This window comes from Lytechinus pictus, chromosome 2 (assembly GCF_037042905.1).
Source record: "Lytechinus pictus isolate F3 Inbred chromosome 2, Lp3.0, whole genome shotgun sequence".
In the NCBI taxonomy this organism is placed as follows: domain Eukaryota; kingdom Metazoa; phylum Echinodermata; class Echinoidea; order Temnopleuroida; family Toxopneustidae; genus Lytechinus; species Lytechinus pictus.
The window spans coordinates 64278985-64296137 of NC_087246.1; the positions used below are offsets into that span (position 1 = coordinate 64278985).

A 17153-nucleotide genomic window follows, 5' to 3' on the forward strand; every position below is an offset into this window, starting at 1 on the left:
TATCATTGATGAATCGTTTGTCATATGATTAGAATGAGCAAAAAGAGATGTTTTGGGGTATATTTTCAGTGTCCAAATGGGAGAGTTGTACGTGTGTGACATCACAGATCTTGGTCGCATTGCCAATGGGAGGATCTCCATAGCATTAGTGATCTCGACATTCAAATGCTCATAACTCTTTTATTGCTAGTCCTATTTTACTCAAAGTTTTGTTGATCTTATTCTTTGATTTTTCTGCTTTCACAAAAGCTAACTTGCTCCAAGAGTTTCATTCTCCTTTAAACATAACCTAAAAACATTATTATACATATTTAAGACTGAATTTTGACAATTTGGAACTACATGTACATAATAACATCATGAGGAAATTTGAGTTTTTCTTTATATTCTTATAGTTCCTGTATTTTTATTTGGAGCAGCCCCTCCATAATAGGAGCAATCTCACTTGTGAAAGACACCTTCTAGGAGCATTCTCATTTACTTCTTTTTTTCATTCAATTTGTTCATTTTGAGAAGTGCCCTTTATATAAGGAGAGTTCTGACCACAGGCGTAAATATATGACATCATACTAATCAAGTTGGGAGGGGGTGACACAATAGTTCCCCCTCCCTACCCCTGAACATCATTCACTGCTTGAATTTACGTCAGTGGTTGATACCAAATTATTTATCGCAGTGCAGAAAAAGTAGGACAATCAATTGATTCAAGTTCATCTGTTCATTCGAAGGGGCACCCTCTACTTAATCAGCATTCTAATTTCCAATGAACAGAATAAAAATCAATTGACTTGAGTTGATTTATGCTCTTGCAATCCCTGTCTGCTCATTTGCAGTGGCGCCCTCGACATCAGGAGGGTTCTTCCCAATATTATTATAGAAAGGGAACTCACAACAGAACAAACACTTCACAGGTGAGGGCAGAACTTGATAAAGACGTGGCCAGAACAAGATTAATGGACTCGTTGATTTCTTGAAGATCACATAGGAATCCAGTCTGTTCAGAAGATAACAGAAAAAGGAGTTAGGCATTATTAATCTAAAGTCCTTGTTTCGTATCATTTCAATGAATGCACTTTAAGAACAATCAAATCAAACCTGATAATTTATTTTACAGGTGCTGAGTGCATAATGTGAAAATTTGACACAAGTAGAATCTTGGATAATGCTATCATTCAATGTTTCAAAATCATCTACACCATTGCCACATGCTAAATTTTTACCAGGTGGGGTATTGATGGTAGGCCTCACTAAGATATTTTTGACGGGCTGCGAGGCCCAGACCTTGTATCCTTAATCCTTCTCTAAAGGGAAAGGCAACTTCAACAAAAAGCTTCTTTCAATAAAATGAGAAAAATTAAACAAGAATAATTCTGAAAATTAATAGTTATATTTCAGAATTTCACTCATTTTCTACAACCAGTTACATGCACTACCCAGTGATATACAAATGATTGAGTCGATGATGTCACTCCTTTACTATTTCTTTTGTATTATGAATTATTCAAGAATCAAGATTTCATTTTTGGCAGATTTAACAATAGGATTTTTTTTGTCAAATCACAATCAGTTACAACAATGTCAATTGCACAAAATGAGGGAGAAACCAAACTGTGTTTCACATTATAAAGAGAAAATGGAAATATTTTGTATTTCATGTAAAAAAGTACAAAAGAAAACATGAGAGGGTGGTGCCATCATTTGGTGGACAGTGAGTACCAGAATGAACGTGTTCTCAAGTTGAGTGGTGAATGAGGGGTTGACATTGACACCATTGCATTACGACGCCGATGTCTTAGTGCTTAGTGTAAACATGGAAGTATCCACCACCTCCCTATTTTTCTTGTACTCACTCTCCATATCTCTTATCAGCACTCTCTTCCAGGAGAGGGATACCGCTCAGGAAGAGGAGAATAGCAGAGATGAATAGAGGGCTTAGAACCGCAATCCATTCCACATTAGTTAATACACTACAGCTCATGATGAACATCCCCCACCATAACATGATCTCACCAAAGTAGTTAGGATGCCGAGACCAGCTCCATAGACCTGTAGAGAATGAGTGAACTCAAAAGTTTATTGATACAATACATCTTTTTAAAACCTTCTTTATTGTCTACATGTATGTTCAGCTTCATAAACCAGCTCCATAGAACTTTAGAGAAAGAGTAAATTCAAAAGTTTAATGATACAACACATGAACACATCTATTCAAAACTTTCATTCTTGTCTATGCTCAGCTTCATAAACCAGTAAATTCATCTAAGTTTACTTGATAACAGTTTGTCCTTTTTCACATTTTCATTTTAGTTTGTTTGTGTTTAGCTTCAGAAGTTTATTTGATGATGTATACACAGTACATCATGTTTCTCTTTTATTTAAAAATTTTAGAGAAACAAGTCCATTCATACAATGTATGCATATTTGACAATATACATCTTTTCATTTTTTTTGTGTGTGTTAAGCTTCATAATCCTGTAGAAATGGGTAAATTCAAAAGTTGATTAGGTGACATAATAATAATAGCCAATTTTATAAAGCACTTTTCCCAGAATGGCTCAAAGAGCGTTACAGCATATTATTACCCCGGACATTGGATTCATTTCAATCCCGCAGGAAAAGTGCACAATTTCCACTCCCTGGGGTCTGGGGAGCATTTCTTGCATTCATTGCAGCCTCATTGGCCCGAATTCACAAAGGTGGTTTTGAAACCCCACGGTTGAGTCCATGGTTTATATAGATTTCCCGACTCCCTGTATAAATTACGCTTAATTTAGCGCATATCGGGCGCGTGTATATAAAATGTCCAATGCTGATGCGCGTTTTTGTCACAGTGCGCCAAATTGTTGCATGTTACCATGGTTATATACGCTATTTTATTCATGAGTCCACTGTTTGAAGAGTGGACTCATTTATAACAAGTGGAACGCCTCTGGCAGTCTCGCCTGCATTACGCGATTTAATATAGCAGCAGTGCTAACTTTGAAAACTACTATTAAATAATCATTCACAAAAACACCATTCATATAATGACATAATACCACGTTCATTGACCATAAATGACATTTGAACGGTGACTTGAGACTTGTCAACTACACCCATGTCCACATTTCATTCACTCTATCCATAAACTTTCAAAGTTATGATGGCAATTCAACAATTACCCCAACATGGCCTAAGTTTATTGACCTTAACTGACCTTTGACCTTGGTTTTGTGACCTGAAACTCACAGGGGATGTTCAGTGATACTTGATTACTCTTATATCCCAAGTTGTATGAACTAGATCCATAAACTTTCAGAGTTAGGATGGTAATTCAACAAATACCCCTAACACCGCCAAAGTTCATTGACCTTTAATGACCTTTGACCATGGTCATGTGACCTGAAACTCGTACAGGATGCTCAGTGATACTTGATTACTCTTATGTCCAAGTTTTATGAACTAGATCCATAAACTTTCAGATTTAGGATGGTAATTTAACAAATATCCCCAAAACGGCCAAAGTTCATTGACCTTAAATGACCATTGACCATGGTCATGTGACCTGAAAAATCGCACAGGATATTCAGTGGTACTTGATTAACCTAATGTCCAAGTTTCATGAACTAGATCCATAAATTTTCAAAGTTATGATGGTAATTCAACAAATACCCCCAACTTGGCCAAAGTTCATTGACCCTAAATGACCTTTGACCTTGGTCACGTGACCTGAAACTCAGGCAGGATGTTCACTAATACTTGATTAACCTTATGCCCAAGTTTCATGAACTAGGTCTATATACTTTCTAAGTTATGATGTCATTTCAAAAACTTAACCTTCGGTTAAGATTTTGAAAATAATTCTCCCAACATGGTCTAAGTTCATTGACCCTAAATGACCTTTGACCTTGGTCACGTGACCTGAAACTCAGGCAGAATATTCAGTAATACTTGATTAAGCTTATGTCCAAGTTTCATGAACTAGGTCCATATACTTTCTAAGTTATGATGTAATTTCAAAAACTTAACCTTAGGTTAAGATTTGATGTTGACGCCGCCGCCGTCGCCGTCGGAAAAGCGGCGCCTATAGTTTGCTCTGCTATGCAGGCGAGACAATAAAAACAGTGAACTCATGAATAAAATAGCGTGGATATCCACGGCAACAGGCGTCAATTTGGTGCACTGTGACAAAAGCGCGCATCAGCATTGGACATTTTTTATACACGCGCCCGATATGCGCTAAATTAAGCGTAATTTATACAGGAAATCTGCATAAACCATGGACTAAACCATGGGTTTTCAAAACCACCTTTGTGAATTCGGGCCAATATGGCCCTGGCAAAATCAAACATACAATATTTTTCGCATCCTACCGAGTACCCATTTAGCACCTGGGTCGAGAGTGGCAAAGTGTGGATTAATGCTTTGCCAAAGGACGCTAGACAGCGGTGGGATTCAAACACACGACCATCTGTTTACAAGGCGAGAGTCAGAACCACTACACCCGGCTCTTCCACATATGTATCTTTTAATATTTTCTATTTTGTTTGTTTGTGTATTAGCTTCATAACCTTGTAGAAAAGAGAAATTTATATCCTTTTTTTATTTGATGACTTATGACTTGTTTAGTGTAGAACCAAGTTAAATCATATTGGCCCATGTTCTGAACTCAGATTTCGTCTAAACACTAGTCTAAAGTTGTGGATGAACTATGGATAGCCAATTGTAACACTAATCTCTTAGTGCACCATTAAAACATAGGAAAGAATAAAGTAACAAGTGGAATGCCTCTGGCCGTCTCACCTGCATCACGCGATTCAATATAGCAGCAGTGCTGATTTTGAAAACTACTATAACTCGCACAAGATGTTCAGTGATACTTGGTTACTCTTATTTCCACGTTTTATGAACTAGACCAATACACTTATAGAGATATGATGGCAATTCAACAAATACCCCCAACGTGGCCAAAGTTCATTGACCTTACATGACCTTTGACCTTGATCATGTGACCTGAAACTCGCACAGGATGTTCAGTAATACTTGATTACTATTATGTCCAAGTTTCATGAATCAGATCCATAAACTTTCAAAGTTATGATGGTAATTCAACAGATACCCCCAATTCGGCCAAAGTTCATTGACCCTAAATGACCTTTGACCTTGGTCATGTGATGTGAAACTCATGCAGGATGTTCAGTGATACTTGATTAACCTTATGTATAAGTTTCATGAACTAGGTCCATACATTTTCTAAGTTATGATGACATTTCAAAAACTTAACCTTAGGTTAAGATTTTGATGTTGATTCCCCCAACATGGTCTAAGTTCATTGACCCTAAATGACCTTTGACCTTGGTCATGTGACATGAAACTCAGGCAGGATGTTCAGTAATACTTGATTAACCTTATGGCCAAGTTTCATGAACTAGGTCCTTATACTTTCTAAGTTATGCTGTCATTTCAAAAACTTAACCTCAGGTTAAGATTTGGTGTTGACGCCGCCGCCGCCGTCGCCGCCGCCGCCGCCGTCGCCGCCGCCGTCGGAAAAGCGGCGCCTATAGTCTCACTCTGCTATGCAGGTGAGACAAAAATAAGTAATATACAATGTAAACAAGATTTTAAGAATTTTTGGCATCCCATAATTTCAGCACAGATCAATCATACTCTAAGTTAAAAGAGACTTCATAATACAGAATCAGGTTCAGAACTTTACATCCACCTGTAGGAATTATAATAAGCTTACACAAGAGTGTCGCTAAGACGAGCACATAATACGCCCTCCTATAATACTGAAAATGGAGTTATTGTTCAAGCAAGAACAGTGGAAGGTGGCAACTTTATCTTTGACCTTCTGACCTCAAAATCAATAGACTTCCTGGAATCTATGCTAGTATCATACACCAAATTATATGAGCCTAGGTTAAGTTTAATAAAGTAAAGTTATCGTGTTTACGAGGACTGCAGAAGGGTAAGATGAAAACATGTCAGTGTGACCTTGACCTTTTGACCTCAAATTCCATAGGCTTGGTTGGGATCCATGCTAGTATCATACACACCAAATTATATGAGCTTAGCTTAAGTTGAACTGAAGTTATCGCTTTTACAAGGAAAAGTTGACGGATGGACGGACACCGAGCGTGATACCATACCGGTAGGCCTAAGACTTCCCGTAGGACAGCATACATGTATATAAAAAAATCGGACACCCAAAATAAGTCATACCTATAGAGGCAGGCCTGCAACTTCCTGGATTAAGTAGGGTAACAACTAAACAACAAGGAGAGCATATTCCATGAAGCACTTTGTCGGTGGTATTTTCCTGACAACTATTATAAGCTACTAAAATCTTTGCAACTGATTGGCTGGAAGCACATTTGTCAGTGAAAATCAATGTTATCATGCTTCATGGAAGTTTCTACTGGAAAGGAAGGAAGTGCCGTGCCTTCCTGAATTGAAGCACTTTCACATGACTGTACATTATATAATAGATAGTACATGTAATTACACAACTTCAGCTAAGAAATTTAGAATAATACATGTACTGTAGTGAAGGGTTCTCTAAGGTTTCCACAAATTATAACATAAATTGTATGGAGTCCAGTTTTTTCATGGACCGAGATGGATATAAATATTTTATGATAGAAGGGGGTATGATATGATGTACCTCATAATATACACCGTCACCAAAATAAAATAAATTCATTTTTCTGAGAATATGGCATTTTGGGAAATTATATCACATAACATAATGAGGAGCTGCTCGTCTGTGATGTCACAAATCAAAATATACATATCCATAACTTTATTTTTCTTTGACATATCAAACCTTCACCAACATTTTTCTCTTTTTTTGCTGCTGTTATCAAAACAAAGTTATCCTAAGGATTAAGTTCTTTTTGAAGGAAAAAAGAGGCATACCTGCTTGGCACCATTTTCCTTTATTAGCTGGGTCATTCCGGAAATTAAACTTCTGTTGGTCAGCAATGGTCTCGATTAGTAGACCAATACCAAACAGGACTGTTCCTACGTAGTCCAGGGCCTCAAAAGAAGTTCCCTCATCATGTTTCTGAGCATTGATGAAGATGACTGGTAGACTCACCGTGAAGACCCATACAGCCTGCAAAAGGGTGAGAAGTAAACCACATTAAATCCACATTGACTTTGTACAGCGATTATCTGGTTCCAGGAGGCAGTAATATATAAACCACTACAAACCACTACTACTACCACTACAAAAAAAAAAAAATATATATATATATATATATAGCTTTTTTTTTTCATATTACAAAGAACATTTGTACAGAAACCACCTTCAGTCTATGGTAGTCTAGATCCAAAACTTCAGTCCTAATCTCCAGGAGGGAAAATCCATATGAAATAATTCTGAAATCCATAGAATCAAAAGCTTTCTTGTGAGGGGCCAGAGCTCTTTAAAAAAATCTTATCGGCCGGATGAATACATGAATATTCATCACTTGGTAATAGGGCAGGAAAATATGACAATTGACCCATTAATTTGATGGTCTCTTCCACTCCGCACTATCCATTGTTAATATGTGTGAGTAAAGCTGTCATGAAAGACAGCTCCTGATTGGCTCTGCCATCTTGGTAGTGAACAAGATGCAAAAAGCTGCATCACTGGAGCTGATTTGCAGCCTCTTAGTGTAGTTTTTCTGCATCAGACCTTTTACACTAGATGCAGAAGGATGCATTGAGCGTTGGCTATTAAAGTGGAGTAAGAGGTGAATAATTTGAGATGTCTTTAAGCACTTTCATAACAATATCCTTTCCTTGCATCATACATGTACGCACTAACACTTCATGTGTGTTTCAATGGCATTCCCATTAAACTTCATGTTGACAATATCTTTAGGAACATAATATACCTCACATGTTCAATCATTTCATTATAAATGCAAGACCAGTTAACCTGTTATAATTAAATTTCTGTAATTCCCACACTTTGTTTAGGTAGTACTCCTTAATTCCTGTATGCCATAAATTCAATAGTCTTGACCTTGATCTCGATTCTCACCTGAAAAATCCAGAAGCCGGCAAACTTGAGGCAGTTTTCTCGCTTATCATCAAATCGTTTATCCTCGCCTATCTTGATAATTCTATACAAGAGGTACCCCGAGAGGCGTATGCCCCACAAAAACACCAGGACAGTAGCCACAATCTGACGTACACCATATGTCTGAAAGAGAAGAACAAAAATAAGGGAATAGTCGGTCCTTTCTAAGTTACTTAATATTTTCCCTTGGATTGCTTATTAAGCATTACCAAAATGGTTTGACACTAGCAAATTTACAAGTTCTTCAAACTGCAACATGACAAATAAATTTGAGAGTTTTTCATATACATGTAGTTTGGCAAGTAATTACCAATATGTGTGCTGTTCAAATCACTACTACATTTCCACATACACTGTAGTACTAGTAAAACATTTTCAAAACGGATACACAGTACATTGAGTTATAAATTTCTCATGTTTTCATGTTGAATAGTATGTATGGGGGAGGGTGAATTTAGCAATAGCCAGACATCTTGCTAGAAGAATTTTTAAGGGATTGCAGACAATTTTATTCAATAGTTTTATTGTTATGACATAATATACTATTAGTATTTAAAAGCCACTGGAAACAAAATTTATATGTTATGCCTGCATTATGGACTAAAAAGATTATTTTGTATATTAATCCCATATCTTTTTACTACTGGAAAACATGAAATCTTTGAAAAGCCTTATGTCCATCAATAATAATATAATATAGGATATTTATATTGCGCACATATCCACCTTGTTAGGTGCTCAAGGCGCTCCTATATTACCCGGCTAAGCTAGGCGTTCATAGCGCACACAGCTTTTTAAGGAATTACTTCCTACCGGTACCCATTTACCTCACCTGGGTTGAGTGCAGCACACTGTGGATCAGTTTTTTGCTGAAGGAAATTACGCCATGGCTGGGATTCGAACCCACGACCCTCTGTTTCAAAGTCCGAAGACTTATCCACTGGGCCACAACGCTCCATCAAGACATATGATCAATAATAAAAAAAAAAAAGAAGTCTGAATCATATTTTACCTGAGCAAGAAAGAAAGACAGCAAAGCTAGAACAACAAAATTGGTTCCTCCAGCAAAATCTGTGACTTTGTCAAACTTGCATGTTGCTGCTATAATGAAGAAAGATGCTTGCATTGCCACAGTAACTATGGCACAAAGAGCCAAGTTGTACTCATCAATGATGAATGGGCCTCCAGTTTGGTTATTGGAAGCGTCTGTAGGGTCCATGGTGGACTGCAAAGAAATATGGATGAGATTAAGTTAAAAATGCCAATAAATAAAATGAAATTTTTTTAAACAATAATTTCTGTAGTAGTACAAAGTATAAATATTCACATCATTGGTTCTAGGTCAGGCATTCCATCACCAGACATGAAATCTTTCGTTTTATTTAGCAGAGAACTTGTGTAACATTTGCAGAATTTCTGAAAAGGCCTATGCTGAATGCATATAAAACTTCAAATGTTTTTATTTCAATACCTTACTTTAATGATCAATGATTTAAATAGTTCACAAGTATAGGCAAAATCATAATATAATATTATATTTCGAGATTAGGACTGAAGTTTATACGCACCCAGTGGTGGTGGTACCTCGTAGACATCATGCTACGATATATGAATGCGATTGGTTGGCGCATGTATCAGTATGTTTTAGATCTAGATCTAGCTACATTGGAAATAAGACAAAGCAAACCTTTTGTTTGGAATAAAAAATTTAGATTTCATATCACATATTTTGAGAAAATAGTAAGCTGATATTCTCCATTAGTGACTTTATGTACATTATTGTGCTCTGTTTCCCACATCAAAAGAGGGAATTAAGCCTAAACTCTAGTCTGGACTAGTCTAGATCTGGAAGTTAGTAGTTATTTTTTTGGACTCACTCACACACCAATACATCAGTCCTCTCTCATTTCACCTTCGAGAACTTTAGTTATGAGAACAAATATTCGTCAGAGTCATAACAATATCCCAGGATAAACAAGTGGAACGCCTCTGGCAGTCTCGCCTGCATTACGCAATTTAATATAGCAGCAGTGCTAACTTTGAAAACTACTATAAAATAATCATTCACAAAAACATAATTCATATAATGACATAATACCACGTTCATTGACCATAAATGACATTTGAACGGAGACTTAAGACTGTCAACTACACCCATGTCCACATTTCATTCACTCTATCCATAAACTTTCAAAGTTATGATGGCACTTCAACAATTACCCCAACATGGCCTAAGTTTATTGACCTTAACTGACCTTTGACTTGGTTTTGTGACCTGAAACTCACAGGGGATGTTCAGTGATGCTTGATTACTCTTATATCCCAAGTTTTATGAACTAGATCCATAAACTTTCAGAGTTAGGATGGTAATTTAACATATACCCCCAACACGGTCAAAGTTCATTGACCTTAAATGACCATGGTCATCTGACCTGAAACTCGCACAGGATATTCAGTGGTACTTGATTAACCTAATGTCCAAGTTTCATGAACTAAATCCATAAATTTTCAAAGTTATGATGGTAATTCAACAAATACCCCCAACTTGGCCAAAGTTCATTGACCCTAAATGACCTTTGACCTTGGTCATGTGACCTGAAACTCAGGCAGGATATTCACTAATACTTGATTAAACTTATGTCCAAGTTTCATGGACTAGATCCATAAATTTTCAAAGTTATGATAGTAATTCAACAAATACCCCCAACTTGGCCAAAGTTCATTGACCCTAAATGACCTTTGACCTTGGTCATGTGACCTGAAACTTGAGCAGGATGTTCACTTATACTTGATTAACCGTATGCCCAAGTTTCATGAAATAGGTCCATATACTTTCTAAGTTATGATGTCATTTCAAAAACTTAACCTTAGGTTAAGATTTGATGTTGACGCCGCCGTCGAAAAAGCGGCGCCTATATAGTCTCGCTCTGCTATGCAGGCGAGACAAAAACCACACCTAAAGAGATCTTTGAAAGTTTAATTACTCAATTCTATATAAATGTCAAACGAGCATTATTATTTTTTGAAAAAGTTTATCGCTTTCTTCACACAATGAAAAGGGGACAATCATCGATACGAAGAAGCGTTGATGGCTAATGGATATTCAATAGCAATAAAAGCCAATCACAGAAAAGGAATTTGACTTTTTTTGACCGCGCCTTTTTTTGATGAAAAATCCATGTCATGAGACACTAATTCACTACATACGTGTACAAAACACATGTTAATAAATTTACATATATTTGGAATATTTTTGAGCTAACGACTGCAAAAAAAGTGCAAATGTATGATAATGTTGCTCTCTTTTTTTGGTGAAATTAAATCATGACATGGATTTGGTCATGCCTCATGGATTTCATTTTGCGCGAATCACCACCATTACGAGTCATATGGGAGTCTTCCGTCAGTGTAGGAGAACTGAGAAAAGATCAGAAAACAGACGATTTTTCAGTGGGACATGGGTGTTCACGAAAACTAACCTCGCATGCTTGTGTGAATGCCCGTAACCAGCGCCAGCAGATCGGCGTATCGGGAGTGGGTGAACAAGCATCCGTGCGAGAACTAGATTTTCCTTTTCTCTTTTAATTTTATCTAACGTTAGATATTTCAACTTACCAAGATTAATTGCTAGCCTAATAGCTGTTCTTATTCTTTATAAACTTCTCGTCTTTCTGTGAAGCTTTTTCTTGCCTTGGTCGTCTGCTGATCGGGCTTGTTGTTTGTTGGTACAGGAAAGGGGAGATCACAGGAAGCTGTAAGCGCGATATCAGCTAATAAATGGTTTCGTAACAATCACCGATTGACCTACAAAAGAACGCGTTTCCTCGCACGTGCGTGTGTTTACATGGTTCGTAGCCTTTTTAACCAGTTTTTTTAAACAAATGAAAATGTCTGTCAGCAGAAAGACGCGAGGCATGTTGCGTACAATCCTAAGAAACTCCTGGCTATTTTTTTGTGCGAATAAAACTAAAATAGATTATGACATATTTCTTACCTTCATAACTGAACTTGGTAAAAAAGAGTTTAGGCATAATTCTCTTTTGATGTGGGAAACAGAGCACAATAATGTACATAAAGTCACTAATGGAGAATATCAGCTTACTATTTTCTCAAAATATGTATGTATACATAATTATATACGATTTATTATTATTACACATATATTCGGATATCATTCAAGGTACCAGATATTAAATTCATCTAAGCATAAAGGGCCTATACCAAGAGAAAATACTACAAAGTATACCCGGGCAAAGTATGCGGCATTTTTAAATTAATTAAAAGCAAGCTTTTTAAAAATACACCTGCTCAACCCCGGCCCCCTGGATCCGCCAGTGTATGAACTTATGGGAGCGGAGAGGGGCTTATTTGTAAATATAGGCCTATGTCTCAGATAATGAAAATTATCTTAAATTTGTCATCATCATGTATGGCCATTTTTTTATAATGTAATCAATTTATATTTGTTTTCATTACTTCAAAAATTATATACAGTCATTAATTGGTGTATGGAAAAGGGTGGGGTGTCAACCGCACCATGATTTTCACGTTTTAAAAAAATTAATGAATAGAGATAATATACAAGCAAGGTCTAAAATCTCAATTGGGAAATTTTCACCTTTAGGTAATAATATACAAAATTTATAATCTGTTATATCCCGGCGGCCGGGTGCCGAGTTATTTTAGCCTTTTATCATATAAATACTCATGTTTAGTTAAAAAATTACATGTGTATCTTTTTATTTAAATAGGCCCTATATATTTTTTTTTCACACTGCAGTGTCGGGTAAACTTGGAAGAATTTTAGTCATTTTTCTTTTGTTTTACTTAATTAGTCGGTGATATACTAAATGCGTATTGCATTATTTATGATAAACTTCATCATCTCTATCTTGCCCTCCCCACTGAATCTCAGTTCGGGAATTCAAAGAACCGATTGATGATTTCGTGAATTTTTGGGCAAAACGAATTCATGGAAGATGTGTTGTAACAAAAAAAGCAAATGAAATCTGAAAAGTGCTTGATTGTCGTTATACGAGCATATGAGATGTCAACTGATATCCTAGTATGTATCATGTTGACAATGTCGTATGAACGGAGGGGGGGGGGGGGTCACTGCCAAAACTCTAACTCACCTGGGCCCCATTGCATAAAAGCCCAAAGTTACTATCATGGTAACTCTGTCATCGAATGGTAATTGCCATGGTAACGAACCAATCAAAATCGAGGATTCCAGACAAGTTTAAAATTAATAAATGGCAAAGTATTAATGGTACTTTTTGGGAGATGTTGTATTAATTTCTTTGCTAACTTTTCCACAGGAATTATATGGCTAAATAAATTTTGACCCTTTTGTATAGGTCCATGATAAGACTAGAGTGATTAGTTTCAGTATGGCGACATCACGTTCATGGTATCACTCTCTCTACATACGCGCGGGATGGATATACGTGCAAACACGTGAATTCATATTCCCACGTGTTATCTTCAGTATCCCAGTATCTTGACAATTATAAGAACTCTAACTAGAAGAAGTCGTCGTGTGTCTATACCGGGTATTTTTCAACATTTTCTTCTCAGGCCTAAATTAATTAGCAATTGAGAAATCAATTCCCAAACAGCTAGAACACTGCATGTGAATACTGTCACCAATTCTTACACACCGATACATAGACAATATAAAGAGCAGTGCATGGCGTCAGATATATACATGTAAAGAGAAAAGGAAAGAGAGAAGGGTGAAATATTATATTTTTTATGAATATTATTTTGAAATCTATCAAATTTTTTTTTTTTGGTGGGGGTAATAAAAAAATTAATTTTTGCTTTCTTGCAATTTCGTTTCTGACAAACATGTTCATCAAAGTGATAAAAATTAGATGGAAGAAAGTCCAGTCTTATTTCAATTTCTTACGTCCTGCGATATTTTTACTTTTATTGTTTGCTATCTAGTTCAACTTGACACACCATGGACCTACCACTCCATGAACACACTCGATGCAGAACATTCTTTATGTTTTCAGATGGTCTATATAGCTCCCATATCTAGTCTCGCCTCTCTGATTTGTTAAAGGCTATAAGAAGAATTTAGTTCTAAAAGTACATCCATTCACCAAGGTATCTTTTTAAATCATTTTGGCAGTCCATAGGCGGATCCAGGGGGGGGGGGCGAGGGGCCCGCCCCCTATTCATTGACGGAGCAAAAACAAGAAAAAGGGAGAGAAAGAAAAAAAACAGGAATAGAGGAAACAAATAAAAGAGGGGGAAAAAGAGAAGAAAGACGAGTGAATGAAATAAGGTGAGGGGAAGACTTGAAAAATATCAACATTTTCAGCTCACGCTGCGCGCTCGCATTATTTGATTTGTCAAGTACATTTTCTTTCCATGTATTTTATAAAGATCTCTAAATATCCCTTTTTAGGTTCTATTGTCAAAACCTATATCAGCTAGCGCTGCGCGCTTGCATTTTGATTGGTGAGTAAATGTATACCTCTATAGTAATTATACAACAAACTACTTAAAATCCTCCTTTCATGACAGTTCATTAACATTTTCATGAATTCCTAATAATTAAATTGTTCCCTTTTCAGAAAGGAATATCAATTCAATTTCAATTCAATTCAATTTATTTTCATTCTTCAACATAATACAAATAATTACATGATAAATCAATTAAATTCAAATAAAAGCATGAACAAAATTCAACATTGAATAAATAATATACATATTCAATAAGTGATTCAAATATAAGTGATTCAAATATCGACAGGTTGAAGAGGAATAAGAAGATACTCATAATTTTAATATGACAAAATGTCCCGGCCCTATATAGGTTAAAATAATAACAATAAACATATCAGCTCATGCTTCGAGCTCTTATCACTTATTAAGTGCGATCCACAGCCTCTTCACAATTTTCTACACAGTGCTTGAATTATTGCATAAATTGACCCTTTTGAGATCCGTCGGGATATCAAATATTTTCAGCTCGAGCTGCACGCTTGCATTATTGATTTTCATGATAAAAACGTATTTAGAATGTCAAGATTCCGGGGTCTAAATCTAGAACACACGCACGCAAGTTAATTGAGATACACAGCTTGCTCTTTATTTAAAACATGCTTGAATAAAAAAAAATTCGGCTCGCGCTTTGCGTTTGCATTATTAATGTAAGAACAAATACTAAATTACACATCCTTTTTATGATTTGCAAAACATAAATAGAATGTCCCGTTTTTAGGTCTGATTAAATCTCAATTTTTTTCCGCTCGCAATATTTAGAGAATGCATGTCCTTTTTTAGTTCGAAATGTCAAAAATTTGCAGCTCGCGGTTCGCCCTCGCAGAAATTATGTAGTTACATACCGTTACATACGCATCTTGCTCAGGATCACAAACATTGCACAGAATGTTCAGTTTTCAGGACAAAATACATGAAATTTCCAAAAAGTTTAGCTCGAGCTTCGTGCTCGCACTATTCAAATAGGGCTTATTATATTATTTTACCTGTATGTCGTTTTATAAGAATAATATAGCTATGAAGTGACTGTTAGGACTACCCCTTCAAAGAAACTAACAAAAATCAAATTTGAGCGGCTGATCGGGGAAAATATGGGTGACTTTTTTCGCCCCCCCCCCCATTGGCGAAAGCTAGATCCGCCCTGGCACTGTCAGTTAAGAATGATATATCCACTGATTATACCTACTAAAACTTCTCAGATTATCTTTGTGCTTTACTCTCTCTCAAGTTGAATGAGATAAAAAAAAAAAAAGTAGCCTAGTTACGTATGTGTTAACCAAGCTTTACTTCTAACATGTCTTACACATGGGCCCATCTACATGAATATTACTTATTTTCACTCATTTTTACAATTCAATACACATGAGAAAAAAAGACAGTGATGCATTCATAAGTCATAGACATTAAAATATTTAATATCAGTGAGAAAACTTTGCAAACATAGAAGTCAAATATGAATTGAAACATGAATTTTAGGATATTATGGACATATTACTAGCGCATTCTGTTAAACACAAGCCCTTAAATAAAATTCCTTTTTCACAAGCTAACTGAATTTCACTTATAAGGGAATGGTATATGGAAGGCAAATCTTAAAAAAATTAACATTCATGTAAAGTCAAAGAAAATTTGTAACTTTGTAAAATCTTGGAATCAATTGTTAAAGTCAAGCATTGAAGTTCATCTTGTTATACTTTCAAAGCATTTCAATTTATACTAATTTTAAAGTGACCCATGCTCTCAAATTGATAAATATGAAAGATACATTCTTTTGCTAATGTTTTAGCACTATTTGTATAAAACGAAAGATGTTTAAATTTGATTAAGTATAGTGAATATCTAAAATTCAATAAATCTTATATACATATTCATTTCCTTTAATATATAAAGTCAGTCATCTCAAAATAATTTACTTTTAATTCATTTCAAAATGAATACAGAATAGAATAAGGCATTACATTTCTTTCAAAGTCTTCAACAAGTATATATGAAAGGAATTAATTTCAAGTATAAATCAATAAATATATCTATGTCTATAAATGTACATATACACATATAAACTGGGTTCCAAAAGAAAATGGAAATTTTCACCCAGTAAAAATGAAAATATTTTTACATAGGTTAGCTTCAATAATCTTTACTAAGCACATGTCAATATTGAAGAGTGGTTCAGTCATAGAGAGGCTGTAGACCCTCACTTCAATTGGTTTCAGAATCAAAAGTCACAAAATGGCAAAAGAAAGACCCAATGAAAATGAGATGGGGAATAAATAAACTTCCCAGATTATCGCACATGTCCTTCACAGGCATGTTTAAGTGATTGGCTTGATCACAAAGAAGCTACAGGGAGTTCAAATTAAAAAAATTAATGACTGGAACAATCACATAGCCAACCACATATCCCAGAGGGAAGTCCCAGTAAGGGGGTGGATAATCTGAACACAGCATTTATCTGTGTGTGGCCGAGTGAGATGCACAAAGACACACAGCATGTTCATATTCACAGGGAGGTTATGTGTGGCTAGTTCCAGTACATCATCTAAAATTTTGATGTTAATTTCAGGTAGCTTCTTTGTGA

The 17153-nt window shown here is 35.8% G+C and overlaps 1 protein-coding gene across 2 annotated transcripts; it reads right to left on the bottom strand.

Annotated features, from left to right (window-relative positions):
* Positions 1 to 391: 391 nt before the first annotated feature.
* On the bottom strand, positions 392 to 11838 carry LOC129253805 (uncharacterized). Of its 2 annotated transcripts, none has more exons than XM_054892231.2 (6): positions 11672 to 11838; positions 9069 to 9281; positions 8018 to 8179; positions 6901 to 7099; positions 1851 to 2046; positions 392 to 994 (listed from the first exon to the last, which is right to left on the bottom strand). In XM_054892231.2, exons 2-6 carry the CDS (start codon positions 9273 to 9275, stop codon positions 799 to 801), a joined length of 960 nt encoding a protein of 319 aa, XP_054748206.2. In that variant the 5' UTR covers positions 9276 to 9281; positions 11672 to 11838; the 3' UTR covers positions 392 to 798. The 2 variants fall into 2 exon arrangements, with proteins under 2 accessions (XP_054748206.2, XP_063951455.1); XM_064095385.1 differs by lacking the exon at positions 11672 to 11838 and adding an exon at positions 11536 to 11615 and having other exon boundaries at positions 698 to 994.
* Positions 11839 to 17153: the final 5315 nt, after the last annotated feature.

Bases quoted from the DNA above. Each gene is read 5' to 3' on its own strand.
- LOC129253805 (XM_054892231.2), bottom strand. From the start codon at position 9,275: ATGGACCCTACAGACGCTTCCAATAACCAAACTGGAGGCCCATTCATC. The intron at 7,100-8,017 runs GTGAGAATCGAG...ACCCTTTTGCAG, and splicing joins CCGGCTTCTGGATTTTTCAG to GCTGTATGGGTCTTCACGGT. The intron at 2,047-6,900 runs GTATGCCTCTTT...CATTCTCTACAG, and splicing joins AGGAAAATGGTGCCAAGCAG to GTCTATGGAGCTGGTCTCGG.